The 15,859-nt window shown below is 44.5% G+C and overlaps 1 protein-coding gene across 5 annotated transcripts in view; it reads right to left on the reverse strand.

Moving 5' to 3' along the window:
* The window catches only part of HIPK2 (homeodomain interacting protein kinase 2), a 139,108-nt gene that overhangs the window by 18,758 nt on the left and 104,491 nt on the right, over nucleotides 1-15,859 (reverse strand). For 2 of the 5 annotated variants that reach the window (XM_067308198.1, XM_067308168.1), the window contains exons 4-9: nucleotides 14,372-14,491; nucleotides 13,530-13,628; nucleotides 12,528-12,712; nucleotides 9,070-9,232; nucleotides 6,204-6,423; nucleotides 4,264-4,385 (exon numbers count right to left, since the gene is read on the reverse strand). In XM_067308198.1, coding sequence (XP_067164299.1) covers nucleotides 4,264-4,385; nucleotides 6,204-6,423; nucleotides 9,070-9,232; nucleotides 12,528-12,712; nucleotides 13,530-13,628; nucleotides 14,372-14,491 — 909 coding nt within the window. The remainder of the gene's footprint in view (nucleotides 1-4,263; nucleotides 4,386-6,203; nucleotides 6,424-9,069; nucleotides 9,233-12,527; nucleotides 12,713-13,529; nucleotides 13,629-14,371; nucleotides 14,492-15,859) is intronic. The other 3 variants (XM_067308191.1, XM_067308177.1, XM_067308186.1) reach the window with 3 other exon arrangements.

The following is a 15,859-nucleotide window of genomic DNA, read 5'->3' on the forward strand; positions in this document are numbered from 1 at the left end:
TGCACCTTTTAATTTGGACTCTTCAGATCAGCATGGCTCTCTGGTCCCATCAGATGGTCTTTTTCCTTGCCACCCCAACAGAAGTTAAAGGACTTTAGGAACTTAAAAGCAGAAAGAACTTTTCAGGGATCAGAAAGGAGAATAAGGGGTTGCAAGGCTTGTGTGAGGAGAAAAAAAAAGAGGATTTGGGGGTTACAAAAAGGACGTGCATATCAGTCACCAGATGCTCCACAGGAGGAATGGGTCAAGAGCATGCTTCCCACTGACTAGGAGCCCCTTGGTCAAAGCAGAGAGGAGCCCGTACAAAGCTATGCATCACATGCTTGTACTCTCTGTACGGTGTCTGGCTTTTTCAAAGCTGGTGCCCCGCTTGTCAGGTGGCAATCTCTGCTCTGTGAGTTGGGCCATCGCTCCGCTACGCAACCATCCCTCCAGCTGTGCTGCCACAGGCATGACTCGGGTCATCCTGCACTGGCGGCTCCACACAGGAATTGGATAATATTTTGCAACCTGAAGACTTTCAGATTCCTTCAGAAGGAAACTCTGGCTGCTACATGCTGCCTGAAGTAGCCCCAGCAGCTTCTCACTGCCTGGGTTGAGGAACGCAGGGGCATTGGCAACAACCCTCCTTAGGCCCAGCTGTCACCACTGTATTGGGTCCATATAAAGTTGTATAATCCCTATAAAGAGGCTAAGTTTTAAAGATGGACTCCTCTTCCAGGCATGCATTTTTCCCCATCTCCATCCTCACAAGAATCCTGGGAACCACTCCCCTAACCTGTGGGCCCTCCACAATCCCCCAGTAAAAAAAGCTCTTCCCAGACCTGCTCCAAATTTTGATTGTCTTGTAATTTTCTACATTGCTGAGTTAGATGAAAAGGCTGCTAAGGTGAGGCCCCTCAGCAACATCTGCAGAAGGAAAGCTGCAAAGGATGGACAGTCATGCGGCTCCTGAGAGCTGTTCACATCAGGAGCTACAACCACAGGCTGGTGCTAGTCAGAGAAGGGAGGAGGAGGAGGCAAAGAGATGAATGAAGAATAAAGAAGAAAGCCTTTTTTTTTTTTAACAGCTTTGATTTAAAAGAGGCAACTAAATTATTGTTGCTCTCAGCCCCAGGAGACTACCTGGATTTACTTGTGAAGAAAACTGCTTCCTCCCTTTTCAGGAAGAGAACTGAACAAACCTAAGCTCCTTTCTCTACTGCAGTGCATAAATCTTGATTCAGTGCCAGGGTCCAGGCACAAACGCCTCACTTATTAGGTAAGGACCACTGAATCATTTAATCTGCAGATAAGACTCGTCTACGCTGATCCACTAGCACAGTGCACAGTGCTTACACATGGGAGGCTTGTGCCTGCAGACTCAATCTGTTCTCAGTTATTGCATTATTGTGAAATTGTGCCGCCATGGCTGAGTGCAGGTCTAAACCCTGGACTCTGGAAGTGGTGTGTCCCCAGTGTGACTGAGCTCCCACCTCTGATGTAAAGCAAGAACAGCTAATGGAATAAGTGTGTTTGTTCCAAAAATTGGTGAAAGTATTGTTGGGAAGAAGTTAAGGTGAGGGGAGTTCAAGGCATTATTCAAGGAGAGGGAATAGTTCTGGGTCATGCCACAGAAGCAGGCCAGAAAACTGTAGAGCTTTGTCCCTTTTGAGATCTGAAGCAGCAGAGATTTTAGTAAAGACAGGAATCAGTCCCCTTCCCCCTGTCTCTGCGCACACAGTATGTGGATACACCTGCTTGGGAGGGTGAAAATGGACCCAGAGAAGTTATTTTTGCCACTTGCCTTGCACCTTGCAGACTGCTTGTTTTGTCTAAATTTCCACATCACATGGTACAATATGCAGCTGACAGAGATGCTCAAAACACAACCACAGCCTCTGCCTTGGGTGCACTCCATCTGCTACCTGGAACTCCTTCCCTCTGCCACACTTCCAGGACTCCCAATCCCATATAAAATACACTGCCGGCTGCCCTCTGCACCGGGATATAGTAAGGCTTTGCCAGCTGCAAGAACCATCCTGATGTGGGCAAGTACAAGGACCCACATTGTGGGCTGGCTGGTGGAGAGGAGACTGATGGCACCGCACTGGGCTGGGAGCACCAAGAGCAGTATCACACCTGACTCATGTTCGGGGACACAAGTAAGGTGGCTGGAAGGACAGAAGCAGGCTCTGAAGGGACTACCCTCTTCGTTAGGGAGAGTCCCTCTAGTAGTAGGAGCAATGACATAGTCCTGTCTGAATAGTATTAGATAAGCAGCTGGGCATGAGAGGAATAGCTCTCTACTGAAAGAGAGACACAGAGCTGTTCAGATATCAGATGAGACTACAATACATTACAAAGGAGCTGTGTTTTTCCATTCAGGAAACTGGAATTGGGTACAGATTTGTTTATCAGACCAGCTGCTCAGCCCTAACTGAGCAAGGCCTGTGGACACCAGCATCAATCAGAGTGCTTTACCAGCAGAGCAGAAGTCAGCATTTCTCACTGTGCGAGACAGACAGATACATCAGCAGACAGACTGCCTCTCTTTTATTAAATCAAAAATAAAAAATCTACACAAGTGAGGAGCATTTCTCAGAAACAGCTTAAATTTCCTTGTCTAAGTGACAATAAATAAAATGTCAGTAGAAAGTATTAGAGGGGCAGCCCATGAAACTGGAGTCCATGTAAGAGGGACAGTACAGAAAATGGTAGCAAAGCTGCTCTTGAACAATGACTCCACCCAACCTGTCCAACCTGGACAAGGCCTCCCTGATAAGAAAAAAGGAATTGTAGGTCCCAAGATCTTCCAAGATCCTGCTGTCTTCAAGGTGCTTCTGATCTGACCCTCATCCCTTTAACTCATGTTGCAAAGCATGTCAAAAACGCAAAGGCCATATTTCTATGGCCCTCAGTAGGCCTGACTTTCAAAATGGTAGGTGCATGTAAAGTTACATCACCTACTTCACCCATCCCCAGGCTGGCTTTTTGCACAAGCAATAGGTGCTTGCAATTGTGCCTACACAGACAGCTTTTCACTTTGAAATAGTTTTTGTTTCCCCTGCTTAGACTCTCTTTTCCAACCAAACAAGAGAACTGGCCCGTGTGGGATGTTACGACAGGCTTCAACAGAGACAGATTCAGCGTTGCAGCAGGCTTATGTCAAGCAGACAGCCCTCTAACAAAGACTCTTATTAGGAATGGGCAGGGCACATTAGCTAATGGAAATTGTGCAGGCTGCAAGTTGTGTTTTGATTTGTCTTCACCAGATAAGCTGGGTTGGCAACGGCAAAGGAAAGCAATTGCACCAACCGCCAGTGGCACATCTTACCCTGTCAATCCAACGTACAGACATAAACCTTGAAGTCTGCTGGTGCCTGAGTGCATATGAACACTCTGGCATTAATGAGAGCATGGTAGATCAAAACTAATCCTGAGTCAGCAGCATGCATTTTTGACTTTTAGATCATCTTTTCCAGGCTGCACAACTTAATATTAAGTATACTGGTTTGGTTTGATGTCAGAGACATTCCTGATACTGGCAGAACTACCAAGGCACCAACTGTTTAAAAACAGAAACTAAAAACCAGGAGAGGCAGATTCACTGAAGTCGGCACAAGGAGGAATAAACTACTCCTCCTTTCTGAGAAACTGGAGTTCCCCTTAAGGAAGCGCACGTGATCAGCGGAATCCATCCACATTTGGGGTTTTCCTGAGGAAGAATCATGCATTTCCTGTGAGGGTCTTTGGGGCAACTGTGCCAAAAAGTGCAGCTGCCAAGGTGAGTTCCTTGGCTGCCTGGCCATCCGCCTCTCTACATCTCTCTCATAACTTAAGAATAGAGGGACACTTCATAAAATGGAAGGGTGTAAATGTAAAGCATGAAAGATGTTTTCCAGCAGCATACAATTCACCAGCACAATTCCTGGAACAAACTGCCACAGAGACCATGAGTTCAGGAGGATTCAGGAAGGTTCCTACTGATTCCTCCTCAGCAGAGGCTTGACGCAACTTCCTCTGAGGTTTCCCACTGATTTCAGTGGAGAAGCAGGAGGAAAGGAGGTCTTTTTAGAGACTTTTGCAACTCACATCTAGCCCCTGAGTTGAATGATGAAGTGGGGGAGGGTTGGGCATTTCACACAAAACTGGAGACCTTTATATGGCTGCCCTAGTCTCCAAACTGCACAACCGAAGGCCCTCAGAGAAAGCTACCCTCCTCATCCTCCAGCTAAATAATGAAAAATACCTGCTCTGCTTGGTCTCTTCAGAGCTTATTACCTGCGTGAGGAGTCCTGGCTGGATCTGAAGAGGCTGGGCCCCAGGAGCCTGAGTGACGATGGGAACAGCGTTCTCCATCCGAACCGAGTACCCAGCATGCTTCGAAGGGGAGGCTTGTAACCCTGTTCCATGAGCACAGAAAGCACAGAATTAGAACAGCACCTCCAAGAAAGGGGGTCTGGCTTTCAGAGGTGTCTAAGGCACCAGCTGATGTCCACTGAAACTGCGGTGTTCAGCACCTCCAAAGAATCGGGCTCTATGAGTCCCACATATTCCACCCTAGCCCAAAGACATCCATTAGATGCTGGAAAACGTAATGGGGGTGCAGAAAAGATATTTTTAAAGATATTAACAGATTAACTGAGTTCATGTTTTTAGGGTATCTCAAACCTGGTGGATACATCTCAATATAATGTGTACAGGGAGAAAAGGAAGTGGGAGAGGGAACAGTTTCTCTTCCTGGATGTCCTCTGGTTTGACAACAAAAAATGTTTCTTGCTGGCTGAAAAACACTACCATGTGGGAACACTCTCTTGTGATGAAAGTGGGACAGGAATCCAGAACTGTGTATTCACTCAGCCTTGGCTTGGATAGGTGATTTGCTCTTGCACTGCTTCTCAAGAGTCATATTTAAAAGGCTCTGATTAGACAGTGTAAGCTAACGCGCTCCACACTCCAACCATTGCTGGCTTAGCCACATGTTAGCCTAATTGTGCTGGAGAAAGCTTCCCACTCCACCACTTCAGTGCATGGCAGAAGCTACGCTACATCATTGGCTTTAGAGCTTTCTCAAGACAGAAAGTTGAAGATGTTGGCTTACATATTCTAGCAATCCATTTCTGAAGTCAAACCCCTGAGATGCATTTTAACTATGTATAAAAGGTCTAACTAACTAAACTCTCCTAGTTCAAAGGAGCTTTGCTAAACTTGCAGAACATTTAATAAGTGCTTAGAGACTGCTGCACAGACAGGTTTGGAGAAATGAAGAGAAGTTGCACCAGCTGAACCATGGACTGTTCAGACCACTTCTTACAGATACCTGGCTAGCTTCTGAAAACTGCTACAGCATGTAAAGCCAAGAGAAGGACAAGTGACTAAGGCTGACTGTTACCGAGGCTGTCAGGCAGGGCATCCATGCACTGTCAGTACAGAGGTGTACTTGCAACATCTAAGTTAGCCAACACTTGTAGACTAGTACTCCCAAATCCAAAGTAGGAACTAGTCCTCAGAGTTGCTCCTGTTACAGTTGCTCCTGTACAGTTATTGGGGTCACTTGCAGTGCATGGGCCTACTCCAGGCACATCTGGTCTGTGAATCAATACGCATAACCTGGGAGTGTGCAGCAATACTTTCCACTGGTATAAACAGGCAAAGCTGTTGTTTGCACCAGGGCTGGTGCTGATGTAACTGTCATGATAAACGGCCACGAGCGTCTGTCAGCAGGGCAAACCCTCATCCCCAACAGCACCATAATCCCTGCTGCACTAACCTCCCGAGTCCCCCTTTTAACACCTGAACCATGGAGAGGTGATTAACCACTTTTTTATATACTGATTTCCAGTTGTTGGGGGGTAGTGTTTTCATGTTTACCAAAATGAGGCAGAAGCTCCTCAAACTGTTCTGTTCAGGGCAGAGAATGGTAAAAATCACATATCCTCCCCCCTCACTTTTTAGTGCCTACCCATTGTTTTAGACCAGCCACATCCAACCCATGGCGTGAAGGCAACATACTGCCCGCAAGACCCTCCACTGTTGCAAATATTGCATCCTGTTGAGATCTAAGTAATCTGCAATGACCTCATTGCTGATATTTATTAGGCCAGTAATTTTACTTCTAGATGATCTACACTAAGGAAAGTTTGTTTCAAACCAGAGCTATGTGAAACAGCAGTGGGCAGGAAGGCAGGGGCTGGCTGAGACCTGTCGGGGCTATCACATACCTTGGAAGCCTGGTGGGCAGACGATGAGAGCTTGCTGGAAGGGGTCGGGCCGGGCACAGATCTGCGCTGTTCCTGTCTGCAAGGGCATGCTCCGCTGGGCCACTGCAGCCATGGATGCCGCTGAGGGCTGGTAGAGTGCAGATTGGTAATTTAGTATGGAGACTTCAGGGTTGGCTAAGGAAATAGTGGCACTGGAGGAGGTGGGAGCCAGGTTGGTGGTCTAAAGGAATGATGGGAATTAAACAAAAACAAACAAAAAATGAGGGAGATGGGTAGGCTGGAAGAAGCAAAATTAAAAAAAAAAGTAAAATAGTGTAAAATAAAATAAAAAAAATCCAAATAAAAATCAGCAAACCAAAAATAAACGAGGAGAACAGGACACTGAGGAGCACAGAGGCAAGGGCAGCGACAGGGAAAGGAGCACCTTCTCCGTGAATAACTGCAGTTGTACCGTAACGCAGTGCCTCCAGCCACACCACACTACTGTGCACTGCTCAGAGATGCAGGGCGTTCTCCAAAGCAGAACTGTGTCCCCATTTATCCCCAAGCTGGCTTTGATTTGCAGAATATGGAAAACAGGTACAGGAAATGCTACCATCCCCAAATCAAGTTGTTGTTTTCCCCTCATACACACAGCTCTAAAAGAAACTGGCATTTCAGAGGTAAAAGAAGCTCAGCACCTCCACACCCTGCCAAACTTCACCCTAAGAGGGGAGACTCATTCTAGCCTCTCCTCTACCTTGCACCTAAGGCGGTTCACGCCCCTTGGATTATGTTTTGAATTTGAAGGAATCAGAAGGCATAGTATTAGGTAATAATAACACTTTTAAAGTCCAAATTTCACTTAGCTTAACGTTAAAATTACTCAGAGCAGAAATTCTGGCAGGGGATGCTGCAAAGCCACAAAAATTAGCCCAGCTTTCTGCAAAACATTTAGAAATTTTAGGGTGACTTGTGTTTTATTTGGACTGAGTCTGTAATAGCTACAGGAAAACAGCCCCTATAAACAGCTTTGCCGCTGCTCTACAAAAATGCGCCCTTAGTGTACATGTCTAGGAGAGTAGGATCCAGCAAACCAGAGCCCACCTATCCCATCCCTGCCACCCTTCCCATCCAAACACAGCAGAAGCAGTGCTGGCAATACGTCAGACAATGCTTATCTCATGGTGAACGTATGAACAAGATCAAGATGAGGCTGCAGGAGGCAGCAGGCTCAGCGTTACCTGCTGCCCTCTTGCTAGTGGGCCTGGGAGGGGTACCTGGGCTGCACTGCCACTGACACCAGATGCTGCGGGGACAAACATTTCTGCCTCCTCCTCTTCTCTCTGTGCAGAGGCAGAGAAGAGCAACCTGCTTCCTCGTAAAACACACCAAGTAGCAACCTCACATACTGATACTCTCAGGAGTCACAGCCGGGGAAGGAGGCAAAACCTCGAGATTTTGCACAGGCAGGGAGCACCCAAGAGCCAAGACGAGTGGTATGGTGAAGTGGATGGTGAAAGGTTTGGAGTTTGTTCAAACTGAAACTCCCTTCCCAGACATGTTTTTACCACTTCTTCCAGGAACGCTGACGATACCAGCTCTGCTCACAACACACGCCCCTCAGGAGAATTCAGAGATTACTCACTGACCTCCCCGTCACCATTGCTTCGCTAACAGAGAATTGTAACACTGCGAGTTGTGAGGAAACAAAAGCAAGTCTGCATTTCCTAGTAGCAACTGTGGCGCTAATGGTGCCTCAGCCCTGCCAGCTGGTGCCTAGGAGAGCGTGTAGCACAAATTTATTCTGTAGTCAGCATCTCCGAAACAGTCAAGAATGGATACCAGTGTTTATAACCAATGCTCTATTACATTAAACCACGACCTATCTCTGCATGTAAACGCTTAATGAATTGTTCCAAAAGACCTTACGTAACCGCATGCACTGAAGGACTGAGTCATGAAGTCTGGGTTTCTAAGTGACACAGGAACACTCTGTACATCTACGCAGAGGCTTTTAGCTCCTTTGCTTCTGAAATACCAAGCGCCAACTTCACAGTGCCACTGGCAATCTCTAGAATGAATCTCCGGCAGCCTGTTCCAGAAAGGCTTAAAGGACGGTAGCTATTTCTTGTGCTTCAGTCTCCTAGAGTCCTGTCCCTGGAGAGTTTCCTTTCACTTTTGTAATACAGTGCCACAGTTAATGGCTTAGCCTGCTGGTCATACAACATTTGTCAGCACAGTAACCCCCAAAATTGAGGCATGTAAAACTAATACAGGAGTGCAAAGCACGACTACAAAGCCAGAGCCCACCAAGGCAGAGCGCAATGTGTTTGGAGCGGGAATATGTGCACACCTGGCTGGGATAAACAGGGTCCCCATGTCAATTGTGGCACCTGAAGTAAAACCAGTGAGAGATAAGAACAAACGTGGCCACTAACCTCATCTTTCCTGCTGATCTGTTACAGCACTATGTCTGCTACAGAAGGGTTTAAATTCTTTTTACCTTAATATTAATTTGCAGAAGTGCTGTAAGATCACAAATACTTCTGCCTGATCCACTGAGTGCAGTCCTGCTTGTTGCATTAAGGGACTAATGAGCTTCTCCCCATAGCAATCTCCCAGGTAAGCAGGATTTATCACCTCCAGTGACAACATAAGCAATGAGGGCAACATTTGACAGTCACGCAGAATGCCATAAAATTACTTCTTGCCTCAAGAAGAGAGAATGAGGAAGAGCTAAGGAAGCTCACAGGAAGCGCTGACAGAAAGAAAGTACCATCTTTTTTGCAGGAAGGTAAAACGGGCTGCTACCTTGGCACTTCCCCTTCTAGGACCCACTGACGTGAATGTTTCAGGCACTGGCTGCTTCTGATGATGCTCTTACCTGGTTGTGGACTGTGTTCAGCTGGTTGTTAAAAGTCATGGTCAAGTTGGTAGATGTGCTTGGGGCTACATGGGTGATGAATGGCGTCTTGCTCTGGTTCACGGTGTCATACATATTCACCCGCCGCTTGCAAATCTCCATGTTCTGGAAGCAGGACTTGACGCTGTGTAAGCAAAGGGGTGACAAGTAAGGGAAAGAAAATAAACTAATCAGCCAATGAACAAAGTTAACAGTTCATCACAGAGGCCCAACATTAGGCCTCAAAGGCAGGCTTGGCACTTTCTGGGCTCATAAGCACTTTACTATTTTACATGCCTCTCTCTTAACCAGTGTTAGTCTCTGTTAACCAGCCTTAACCAGTTAACCCTGCCTGGACTGAAAAGGGCCAAGGGGGTGTCAAGGGAAAGATCGACTGATGCTTGCTTCTTTGGTGTATGTCTAAGGTGGTTTTAGAAGGTTTTTGCATGGAAGGGTTTTACTGTTTTTGGTCACTGAGACACCTAAAAAATCTTATTTGTCCCTTTTAAAAAGTAACTCACTGAAACCTTGATCCAGCCAAGTGGTTAAAACATTGTCCCTGTCTGACTGAGCACGTCCACAGATGCTTATCTTAAAGCACGTGAGCTGTCCTGCTGCAGTTATTAGGACAATTTATATGCCAAAAGATTATGCCAAATCAGACTCATCAACACCCTCAGGGAATCAGGTTCTGAGGTTATCTCAGATTGAGAATCAGCTATTGGGGCAAAGAATACACCCTCTCCCTCTAAACAAAATTGCCTTTAAATGTTATTGATATGGCAATGGAAATTTTGGGAAGTATCATATTTTGTATTCTCAATAAAGCAAATGCTGCACTGCTACAGCAGTCTAGCTGTCTGGTAGGTGGAACTGTCAGTATTTCATTTTTATAACTGGGATATCAAGGTATACAGTAGTTTAAGAGATAATACCATAGTGATCTTGTGCAAAACTGTATTTTTTATAAAATCTCAATTCTCCAAGGTCTAAAAATCACTACAGATATTACCACAATTTTCCCACAACTTACAACTTGGTTGTGAACCACAACTCAAAAAAGTATAAACTGATTTATTTTACTTCAACCATTCAAACCAGGAAAAGAGCAGTAAAAATCAGGTGTACATTTGTATACAGAATTTCCTTTGTAATGATCTAAGCTGCTAGAGGTAGTGCAGGTAAAGACATTCTCATGTCACATGACTTTTGAGGAAAAAATGTCTCTTTTTCTTGTTAGTGCAGTAATCAACCTTATCTGTAACAGGAGGTACATGCTGATGGAACATGCTCATGGGATCACTAGTGTTGGTCAGGAAGAAGACCTAGATGTGCTTATCCCTGTCTTGTCCCTGACTCACATGATCATCTTTCCTCTCCTACAGGTATTTTTGATTACTGTATCTGTTCAATAAATATTTGCAAACAAGGGATATGCAAGACACTGTGCACAGGTGTTCATTATGTGCATTCTTTCAAAGAACTATGAAGTAGGCACAACTTGCAGAACATTTGGAAAAGTCGAACACTTGTATCAAATGAATATACTATTGGACTGCCTTTTTCCAGTCAGGTATGAATATAACTCCCCCTCCAAAATGGGAAAGCAATGGAAAGAGCATACATTCTGTACATGGTAAATCACATATGTTACCAAAAGATTTTACATAACAACATACAATCCCTGTTAATGTAATACTGTGTTCTCATTGTAAAAAAAAAAAAAAAAAAAAAAAAAAAAAAAAAAGGCACAGAGCAAAACAGGATGGAAAGACTGAGGAGTATGCAACAGTTTAAGATCCATGCAGTCAAATATGTGAAACGGAGTTAAACTCGCTTTGCTGTTTGTAGGGAACCAAGCAGAACAACTCCTCATGGGCTGCTTGAACTTACAGCCTCTCTGAAGCACGCCACAACAGAAACTCCTTCCAGAAGCTCCATCATCCATACATTTTCACTTCCTCTGCTGCCTGATTTACTTTTAAGAGAGATTACAACTCCCAGCATCTCTGGAGGCTTTGAAGTTTCTATACTCAAAACCGCAGGCAATCACAGACAAAATTTCTATCAATCTGCCATATTGGCTGCAGCTTATTGCTCTTCACTTCCAACGTGGAGCGGCTACTTGGGGTTATGTACCCAGCTGGGAAAACATTTAGTATTCAGAGACCTAGTGCTGAGGTTTTTATTCAGGTAAAATTCTCACTGATACTGGCCTCAATGACATTTTCAGTCTTTCTGGGGCTTTGCCTGAGCAGTAACAAGAGAGAGCTTCAGAACTGACGACCTGCTTATAGTCTGTTTCATTAGTGGAAACATTCCTGATGGCAATGGATTATGCCACAAATCTCTCAAATCTTACACAATCAGTTGCTGCACATTAAGAGGGACTGTCACAAATTAAAAGCCTTTTGTATATAATGCTAATACTGTTAGAAAACATTGTCATTTTTTATTTATGAATGGTTTTATATGAAACTTACTTTTTCTCCATTTAGCACAACAATCTATCTCCCTTCTCATCTGCATTACTTTTATCGCTTGGTATCTATTTATAGATAACAACACTAAGATGTCTCTGCAGGGTAAGGCTGGGTCTAAACAGATCAAGCACCCATTACCTTCTAGCAAGCATCTGCTCTTATCTTGTGATAAATGCAAGGACAAGGCAGCTGCATCTCTTTCACGGAGGGAAAACTACCTTAACTGAACTTGACATACCACAGGTAAGAGCACGCGTATGGGCAGGAGAGCTGACGCACAGTAACCTGCTGCTCTGCAGCATCCACTAAAGTAGGTAAGCAACCCCCACTTTGTTTGCACCTGAGCTCCTCACAGCCTTTAAATATCCATACACATAGCACCCAGTGAGGTATAGTACTGTGATAGTAACTGTTCTGCTGATGAGGTCAAAGCTGCAGCAAAGCTGAAAACTGAACTTGTTTCCCTGTTGTCTGCTCCTGCAAAGCAGGCTGCTGCAGAGAAAGCGCTTCCTTTAAAAGGCAAGCAGCCCCAAACTGACCCCTGCAAGATGGGAAGGCTCTGGGAGGAAGGGTAGGCTCCCCTTGCAGACAAGGTTGATTACTGCACTAACAATCAGTACTATATTACATTGAGATATACTGATACATTCAGCACTAATTGCATAATTTCTCTTGCATTTTAATGCAAACATATGTAATTATTGAATATTTACATAATGAATGTAGCACATTCTGCAGTGTTTTAAATGCCAAGCACCTACAACACAATTCTTACTGCCCTGGAGTTGGCAATCATCTTTTTTTTTTTTTTTTTAACCATAAAAAGATTAAAAGATTAAAATTTAGGGCTTAAACTTTTTAACAATGCCCCTCAGATATGTCTGCTAGGTCTCAACCACAATCCACTTTCCCCTTCACCCCCTAATCCAAAACCCAAGGGAAAGGAAAGCCACATACTGTGTGCTGTGAGGGAAATCAAGCAAGTGTGTCATGGTGACAAAAGGATGGTTCAGAGTTTCAATGGGTGTTATTCTCTTATCTGCATCTATCGTCAACATCTTCTTTAACAGATCTATAAACTCCCGCCGGTCTGCCTTTTCCACCAACATATCACTTCCTTCCAAATCTGTTGTCATATTCACCTAAAGAAGAGAGGACAAGAATGACAGCTAAAAGGAAAAAGCAGATGGTCAGGTCTCCAGCAAACTGTGTTTACTCCTGGCTAGCGCACGTCCTGCAAGCTTCCTTATAGAAAGGAGTAGTTGCTGAAGTCACAGGGAAGACTCCGAGGCTGCTAGTCACACTGTCATCTAGCTTGTGCGTGTCAGATCTCCAGACAGACTGTAAAGTGTTCAGCTTGCTTGGGTCAATGGCTAATGAAACACTTAGTCACCCTCCACTGAGGACGAACAGCTTCCATGTGGTAGCAGGCAAGCTCTGGCACTGAGTATATTTATCATATAAAGGACTGTAATCGGATACTTAATTATATGTCCTGCAAGCAAAAAAATATGTATAAACATAAATAGAAATTGTCAGTAAGTTTAGAGAAAACATCTCTATGTATCAGATGCCAGGAGAAGAACTTCATGTTATTTCATCCACTTATTAAAATCTCTCCTGATCTCAATCCTCCATTTCTGCATGCCTGCTAATGAATGCTACAATATCTGGACTTCCCTAACACAAACGCCAGACAGGCAGTTGCAGGAGTGGTTATGCTGGAATTAACTTTCACAACCATGAGGAATCCATACAAGGAACTAGTGCTCCCCGCACCCCTTCACAGACACCACGCTCTTTTAACAGGGTATATAATTTCAACATTACCATTTTATGAATGGAGATATTAAAGCACAGAGACGTTAAGCACAAGAATAGGATACACTGGGAAATCATGTAGTCCCCCTTTGCTGGTGTTGCCCAAAAGCATACGAAGCATTCTTGATGGTTACTCACCAGCGCTCTTACCTGTGCCATATCATCCAAACAGTTGAAAATATACTTCCTTGCTTCCTTCGACTTAATCCCCGTCTCTGCCTCATGATCATCTGGTGTCTGCTCAAAACAGGAAAAAGGCATTGAGCAGAACTGCCCTGCAGCCGGCTACGGGTTATGTGCCAGCTCCAGCCCGTGTCCCACTCTGCCCTGACCAGAGCACCGCCTGTCTCTTGCCTGAACAGACAGCATAAGTGTCATCTCCACCACATTTATATGACAGCTTTTGTGTCACAGTGTGTCCCAAAGTGCTTTATCTCTTCTTTTTTACTTCAGAGCATCCTCCCAGCTACAGGGAGTGTCCCAAGAGGCTCCTACACCATCCCAGCTTGAGACTCGGCATCTCATCTTTGCAGCCAGAAGCCTACTGGCCTCTTTCCTTAGGGACTCGCTGCTGAATGCAGCCCAACATGCTGCTACAAGTGACTCAAGGCCCATTTGCATTAATAGCTGTTTTGACTGTTAGGAGTAAAATGCCTCCCCCCTTTTTTTTTTAACAATGTGGTAGATATTACAGCAAATTCTGCCCAGAGCAAGTTTCATTTAAATTACCCATCACTTCACTGACTACTTAGGGGAGATTTCCAGGATAGCTCTAGACTTAAATTTCCCACAAGGCATTATCAATGAGGTAAGCTAAGGGTTGCAGACTTCTGTTATGGCAGTTTTACCTCGGGATATACCCACCCCAAGGTGTGTGCTGCATTGCAAAAAGCAGCAACCCAGCTCTGCGGTGGAGCGAATGTCTCCCCACTTCCAACCAACAATTGCAAGGTAAAATAAACAAGGGAATGTCTTCCTACCTTCAGCCTCCACAAAGGATACGGTGAGTCTGTATCCCTGTTGAAAAACCTTGTAGTCTTTGTTCCTGCACTTAACAAATACTCTGCTGGTAAGCCCTGTGTCTGTGAAATATAGCGGATCTGTAAGAGAAGGATGAGAGGTCACTGTTCATCCTGTGAAGATCTCTGGAGGTCTTCCTTGAAGGAGGGCAGGAGGCATTTAAAACAATAGAACAAAGAAAGAAAGAGAAAATGTAGTGCGCGGTCAGACTTCACCAAAAAAAAAAACACTAAAAGGAACAACAGGAAAGAGAATTCCCATACGGAATTCCTCCATTTATGATTTACACCTACGGAAACTTACCCTCACCATATTCTCCCACAAAGTCTATGGCTAAAGGGAGGAAAGCCCCTAGATTTTGGAGATCAAAGAGGAAGACTAACCCAGAGATTGTAATGTATTTTTCACTGCCTTGCACCTTTTTATGTCACACACTCTTCTCCAGGAGGTAATTTCAATAATTTGATATTATTTGTGCTTAACTTCTGTTGTTTTTCTTTCCCAGCTGAGAGCACAGTCTCTCCTAGGGGCAGTTTGAAGTTCAAAACAGGAAACTATGAAGTATCTTTGAACTTAGATGAAATATACATTCAAACAAATCGATACCCTCACGGTGTGTGAAGTACTTCATCTCCATTGCTTACACAACTTCATTTGTCATTGAAGCTACTTCCATGGATTTGACCTGGCTGGCATTCACACAGCTCGAAGATGTTACACATATGTTTCCAAGATCTCAGACTTAAATTTATTTATTCAAAGCAGAAAAGGTATGTGATTACATAATTAAAGACTGACATAACACACGCCTGGGGTGGCACAGGAAACCTTAACGTTGGCATTTCCTGACTTCTGAATGCTTCACTCTGTAAAACTTAATATTCCTCTATTGTAGGAAGTTCTACAGAAGAATGAGAAGCATTTTTGAAAGAAAAGACAGAGAGGAGTAAAAAAAATAAAGGTATAAAAGCAGCTGTGGTTTCAAAGACTTCAAAACACTTACAACCCTGGCTCGTTCAGAGTGCCTTGCTTGGCTCTGCAGCTGCTTAGGTCCACTGGAGCCTGCGCACCTTAAAAGCTTCAGGAGCCTTCCTGCCACCCAGCATCAGGGTTGCAAAGCTACACAGGCTGCAGTGAAGGGCCAGGCTCAGCCCCTGCTCACCTCCCAGCTCCCCAGGAGCCCTCACGGTACTTCAGCAGAGGAAACTTTGCGCTGTGTAGTTAAGCTGCATAGTACATACGGTGATTTCTTTTTCAGCTGTGTGCTTTATGAGTTTTTGGGGGGAGGAGAAAGAAATCTACTCTTCATGCTTGGTATGTGATTTTCAAAGACTTGCAAATTTTTCAGCTACGTCTGATTTCCTTTGGAATTGCTAATGGCACTGCTCTGTACTGCAAGTTATTTCCCTGCCAAATTTCACCTTTTAAATAGCATTTTTCAGTCAGAA

The sequence above is a fragment of the Apteryx mantelli genome, chromosome 1 (genome assembly GCF_036417845.1).
Source record: "Apteryx mantelli isolate bAptMan1 chromosome 1, bAptMan1.hap1, whole genome shotgun sequence".
Lineage (NCBI taxonomy): Eukaryota > Metazoa > Chordata > Aves > Apterygiformes > Apterygidae > Apteryx > Apteryx mantelli.